The 6,408-nt window shown below is 33.0% G+C and overlaps 1 protein-coding gene across 1 annotated transcript; it reads left to right on the forward strand.

Annotated features, from left to right (window-relative positions):
• The first annotated feature begins 52 nt into the window (after positions 1-52).
• LOC108479460 (uncharacterized) lies at positions 53-6,200 on the forward strand. Its single transcript, XM_053031198.1, has 10 exons — positions 53-369; positions 959-1,115; positions 1,253-1,427; positions 2,169-2,284; positions 2,383-2,449; positions 3,406-3,552; positions 3,776-3,842; positions 4,660-4,731; positions 4,879-4,944; positions 5,907-6,200. The coding sequence occupies exons 1-10, from the start codon at positions 175-177 to the stop codon at positions 6,039-6,041; spliced, it is 1,197 nt and encodes a 398-aa protein (XP_052887158.1). The 5' UTR covers positions 53-174; the 3' UTR covers positions 6,042-6,200.
• Positions 6,201-6,408: the final 208 nt, after the last annotated feature.

Here is a 6,408-nt window from a genome sequence, read left to right on the forward strand (position 1 = left end):
TAAATTAAATTAATTTATTTAATAGTAAAAATACTAATTTGAACGTATGCTTATAATAGTGTAACCTCTCCTGTAAATGCACTTTTTTTTACGCAAATGCCAAATGGGAAATGGCGCGGACTAAAACTTTATATTAAATTGCATGGGCGCGTTATGATTTCCTTTTTTTGACGTATGATCATGTCGGCTTCAGCGTTTACGACGGACGGTGCGGACCATACGGTAGAACTGGTCGTGCTTGAGAATCCTGAATCGGCGACCGACGGTGGCTTAGCTGTACCTTCGAAGGAGATAATACCTCTCTTGTCGCAGGCCGAGAGGCCTAAGATCAACATCTTCAAGGACTTTCGTTCCCGAGAGAAACCTCTTGTAAGTAAAGTAAACTTTTCGTTCATTTTCAAAAATTATGTATTGCTGATCGCATGAATCTTTAGTTTTTACCATAATCTAGTTTTTATGTGTTAATTGGGAACCAATTACGTTGAAATTCGACCGTTTGGCTCGATAATCTGATAATTTTGTGTGTATGCGTGTGTTTTACGATTTAAATGGAATTTCGTAGGATTTTTGTTCGCTTAATTGTGTTGTTTAACCTCTGATGCCACCTTGAGGAAAAAGAAATTTGTAAAATTGATTGCCAAACAGAATCCATGGAAGTAAAATTCATTTAGTAAAGGTAGTAATCGGACATTGGTTAATTATTCTGTTTGTTTTTTCATTTTCTTAGAAGAATGCAGAATGTTGATCGGAATGGCAAAATTCAGTTCAGATTCATAATTGGTAAAACTTGAATGACAAAGCTCCTGAACTAGAGGATAGTATGGTTGATAGTGGATTATTGATTAACCGTATTTCTAAACTAAAACTAGTACTAAAATATTCTTACCTAGAATGTAGAAAGCAATGCAGATTCCTTTTAGTTTAGGACTGAGTTCAGGTTGGTTTAATATATTTGCAGGAACAAGTGATAAAAAATATTACAGAGGCAGAGATATCTCTACTTTCACAGTTAAGTTTTTGGGTATGGAAAGGATCCAGATACTCTGGTCTAGTATGCATGGTGTTATCATCTATAATCTACTTCGTGATGGAAGTTCTCTCTGATAAATTCAATGGTTAGTAAATTCACCTAACACCCCCTGACTGCCTATCTCTGATATCCCTTTCAATGATTTAAAATCATTTGTGGCATGGGATGTTTTTGCATAAAGTTTCTATTGATTTATTGTGTTTCATTGTTTTACGATGGCAGCACAGTCAATTCCTTTATTTGAGACTGCATTTACCAGATGTATAGTTACTTTGATATTATCATGTTTATGGCTGAGAATAAGTGGGCAGGCACTATTTGAAGCAACACATCCCTGGAGTCCTTTAGTTTTAAGAGCTCTACTGGGAAGTCTCTCGCTATTGAGTTTTGTCTATTGGTAAGTTGCACTTCATATCCTTGCATTTCTTTCTTTTTTAGAGTTTGCTTACATTGTGTTCCTTTCCCTCCTGTTCTTCTGAAATATAGAGGAAAAGAAAAAGGTTTTCCATCATGTTACTCCCTTTTTTTCTATTCGGAATTTTCATACAGCATATTAATCTTTCTAATTTACAAAACTTCTTTGACATGATATGGTCACTACTTTTGCTCCAGTGATACATTAGGCATGCTGGAATTTCATTTTCCCTGTTAGGTTGGGCTGCAATCCATCATGTTTTTGCCTGCCTATATCTGTTCTTTGGATTCACATCTTTACAACTTACAATGAAGGCTTATCACTTTTATGACTGCAACGGTCTAGTTTACTATTTATTTGAAACATTACACCACATTACATTGGAAAATTAAGTCATCAGGATGGCATAGGACATAGATTGTTACCAAGGTAAACGTGAATCTATTTGTTTTCTAGGATATGCCTACTATTTTAATGGTTTAAACATTTTGAATTGTTTCTTCCTTTACCGCATTCTCAGTGTTCGTAGTAGGTCCTTTACCGCATTCTCAGTGTTCGTAGTAGGTTTTGCTTCTTTGTTTTCCTAGTCATTGTAAATTTGTAATGCCACACAATTCTTGGACTGTTTTTGGTATGGTCTGTAAACCTTTATCCTTGCAAACAGAACTAAGATAATCTTGTAGTCATAACCAGTTCACTAAAAAATTCTTATTTCTTTTTCAGCATTCAAAGAATACCTTTCTCTCAGGCTCTTGTCTTAGGCTTTACAACTCCAATATTTGCTTCAATCGTGGCTAAAATTATTTTGCATGAGAAGTTGAAAATTGCTGATATTGTAGGTATGTTAACATATTCTATCTTTAGCTATGATATGAAATTTGAGTTGCCTAGCAGTACAAGGGGTTTGATCTTTGTTTTGATTGTCATCCCTTTCCAGGTCTTATTTGCAGTTTCTTTGGCATGCTTTTCATTTTCAAGGTGCTTTACACAAGGTACAGAAGTGAGTCAACACAACCTTCTCTAATGTTCTAAGAATGAGTGCCTTTGATATATTAAAGGTTGAAGTACAGTGGGAGTTTAATGTTAGTTTGCTAATTTATGTTTTATTTAGTGTCTCGTGACCTCTTTCAGTAACTTCGCTTCTTTTGTCTCTCTCTACATTTTTGCTATTTTTTTACTGTCTCTAGTTGCAAAAATACTAAAGTGAAAATTAATTCTTCCAATTCAACAAACAGAATGTCAATTTAGTTCGAAATCCCATATCTAAGATATGTTTGATTTTGTTCTACCTAAGTTGTTAAATCTTTTATGGTCGCTAGTTTATTTTAGTATTGGTTTATATTTCACGATTACGAGACCTCGTTCTGGTAGGTTATGAGACAGTCTCTTTGCATCCATCAAGTGATATAACTATTAGAGAGTTGTTAAGGTTTTGAGGTCTTCCGATTTATTAATAATCTTGCATTTTTGTTCTCTTTTTCACCTTTTAGTATTAATGGATTTGTTTGCCCTTCTCCGTCTGGATTTTTTGTTCTCAATTTGTGTTCATAGCTAGAAGGGATTTTTTTTTTCTCTTTTTCAAAACCAAAAATCCCGAACCCTGAAACCTGAAATCAATATTTAACTGTTCTCAAGTTGCTCTTCAGTGCCAGCTACTTTCAGCTCGCTCTTGCCTTATTCAGATCCCTAAATTTGTAGAAAGGTTTAAATACGCAAATTTCATTTAAGTCGCAGGCATAGTGTTAGTACACATGTTTCTTTAATTAATTTCGACAAAGCTAGTGCAATACCTGTTCAGTTACTTTATGGTAAACAATCAAATGCTTGCATAAGGAGTAGCCATGAACAAGTCCTTTGATTTTGTTTCTCTTCTTGGCTCATGGAACTATTTATATTTGTTCCTGTTTTTGTCCATTATTGGTGGCAAGTCTTTTTCACCCATTCCTTGATTTGGCAGGAGGCTACTTAAAGCTGAAGAAGCAAGCATTATAAGTTTTATGCGCAATCACCATATATATATAGCCTTGATTGGTTTGTTTTCATCAATAACTAGTGGAATCAGCCACTGTCTCATAAAGGCTGCAGCAAAAGCATCAGATCAACCTGTGTAAGTTTTTTCTTTTTCCTAAACCTGTACGGAATCCTTTGAAAATTTCACCATCCGCAATTGTTTGATATTTTTCCATGTTTTAAAAGTACTGTGTACCATTCAACTATGTCCTGACTTTTTTCTATTGTTATTCCGATATTTATCTCTGTAAACCTTATTATGATATCTACCCTCGTTTCCTGTCATTCTATTAATGTTGATGCAAATACCTCTTTTCTAGATTGACAGTTTTTTCATTTGGCATACTGGCTAGCCCCGCTACAGGAATATGCTCGTTTGCCTTTGAGGTGAGTTCAATAAAATGATAATTTTTAAAATGTTTAGAGAGACGCATTTTGTATTTGTCAATAATTACAGTTTTGACCACAGCTGATGTAATATCATACACCTCCATTTCCTCTGCATGGTTGTACATTTCATTACTCCATTAGAAAAAAGAGTGGATATTTTTATTAGAAAAGGTCAAAGTTTCACAATGATTGTTGAAATGACTTATATGACCCATCATAGCCTACTCAATGAGTCCATGAGCATTTAAAAACTACCAATACTCTTCATTTACTAAATATTTGGTAGCCAAGTACTAACATATGTAGAAGATTAGGGTAGTTGATGGAAAGTTTTGAGATTATAGCTGAAATGCCTGATTATCGTCTACTCCATGACCACTTAAAGCTACTAAATACTAAAATGGGTGTAAGTATATAATCAAGGCTAAATTTAGAAATATCTATTTGGAGAAAGGAAGGAGGTAAATGTGTTGAAGGTGATTTGGTTTTAACCATGCAAGGCTATGGTTTGTTCCTCTAAGAAAATGTGTCTCAGATATTGCCCATATCCAAATATGACATGAATGAGAAGTATTAAAAAAGACATACTATGTTTATTGAGAATACTGCCCTAAATATATCACAATGGCATAATGTGATCCAAGTAGCTAACCATTTGATGTGTTAAGGTTTTAGTTTGTTGTTTTATGTGCTTGCTCCTTGTTGGATAACTGTCCAAGATTCTATGTGGTGCTAGAAATTATTATTTTGAAAATAGTTTGCACTTGTTACATTTCTTGTAATTCTAAAACAGAAGTTTGCATTCAAATTGCAGGAGTTTGTGCTTCCAAGTCGATATTCGCTATCTCTAATGCTTATACTTGGAACTCTATCCTTCTTAGCAGAGGTATGTTTCCACTATAACCTTTCAATAACCAAAATTGTACCCAGAATACTTTGGTCATAAAACTAACAAGCAGAACTGTAGTATCCTTTTAATTTTGTGGTGATGCTTTTTATTGGCCTATACATTTCTTAACATATTCTGCTACAGGTGTTCCTAGCCCGTGGACTTCAGCTTGAGAAAGTTGGAAAAGCTGTAAATGTCCAGTTTACTGAGGTATATATTCTCTCTTTTTCTCTCAATTGTTGGGAATTCGGTGAAGTACCATAAATTCCCCTGCACTAGAAGTCTAATTGCATTTTACCTTCTCTTCTAAAAAAAATGAACAAATTAGTTCCTTATGTTAGATCAAAAGAGCAAATCGGTTCTTTTGTTAAAAATTTCATTCATTTCATTGTTAAAAACTGATCATTGTAAGTCACATGAGATACATATGGCATACCACGTGTCACTATCATGTTATTTCGTCACACATACCAGTTTTTAACAGGATAAATAAATAAAATTTTTAACAGGAAGGACCAATTTACTCCTTCATATAATGGATAGAAACTAATTTGCTTAATTTTTTAGCAAAGGAAGTAAAATGCAATTTGATTCTTAATATGACAGCTTCATATTACTTTTACCTTGAGAATTCTTTTTGTTTTGATTATGTATACCTCAGCTTAGTAGGAGATTATGGAATCCTCGAGCTTGAGTAAGTTTGAGCTTGAGGTGGATCCTTATGGATACGTAGGGCCTTGAGCTGTTTAAAATTTTTGAAAATTTTTATTTTTCATTTGAAATTTTTAGAATATTTTAATTAGATTCCCTCAAGTTTTTGAAAAATTTTATTTTTTCAAGTTTTAGAAAATTTCAATTAGGTCTCTTTAAAATTTTAAAATTTTATTATTACTTTTAATTTTTTGAAAATTTTAATTAAGGTTTTAAATTTTTTAAAAGTCTAGTTAATCTCACAAAATTTTAAGTAGATCCCAAATTTTTTATATTTCTCATTAAACTTTTAAAATTTTTAAAATTTTTACTAGGCCTTCAAAACTTAATCCTAAGATGTGCCACTGTTATAGCTCGAACTAAAGTTATGTACTTCTAATTCCTCTTTTAAACTAGTTAATCATTAATCAGTAAGTGCTAACAGCTTTTCACCATATATTGCCTGTGATATATGTTTTCAGGTTGCCTTATCACAGTTATGGGGCATATGTACATCAAGAATGAGTTGGTCGTTCGGACAACTCGCCGGATGCCTACTTATCTTAATCTCAGTAACTTGTACCATGTATATCGGACCGGACAAAGACAACGAATGATAAAAAATGGTACATTCTTTCCTTAATCTCCAAAATTTTTGTGTCCAGACATGTTTTTTTTCTTAAATCATAATCTTTAATTGTATTTAGCAGCTTTTGTTTGATATCCTGTCAACATGGCTTCTTTATTTAAAGCAAAGCAAATCATATGCCTTCTTATATAGCATAGCAAAAATGGAATATTGTTTGCTTATTTTGTTGAGCTAAAATCTTAGTTGAGTAAAGTGATTGAAAATTTAATTTTAGGATCATAGTGTTTTCTTTTTTAGTTCCAATTTTGCATATTTTGCATCTTATACAACTAAACCTTACTTTTTGGTGATTCTTTTGATGTAGCTGAGCAGAAAAAGATTTATTTGAGGTTTTT

The sequence above is a fragment of the Gossypium arboreum genome, chromosome 7 (assembly GCF_025698485.1).
Source record: "Gossypium arboreum isolate Shixiya-1 chromosome 7, ASM2569848v2, whole genome shotgun sequence".
Classification (NCBI taxonomy): Eukaryota; Viridiplantae; Streptophyta; class Magnoliopsida; order Malvales; family Malvaceae; genus Gossypium; species Gossypium arboreum.

Coding starts and splice junctions, on each gene's coding strand:
- LOC108479460 (XM_053031198.1), top strand. CDS start 175: ATGATCATGTCGGCTTCAGCGTTTACGACGGACGGTGCGGACCATACG. Junction 2,285..2,382: donor GAAAATTGCTGATATTGTAG/GTATGTTAACAT, acceptor ATCCCTTTCCAG/GTCTTATTTGCAGTTTCTTT. Junction 4,945..5,906: donor TAAATGTCCAGTTTACTGAG/GTATATATTCTC, acceptor ATATGTTTTCAG/GTTGCCTTATCACAGTTATG.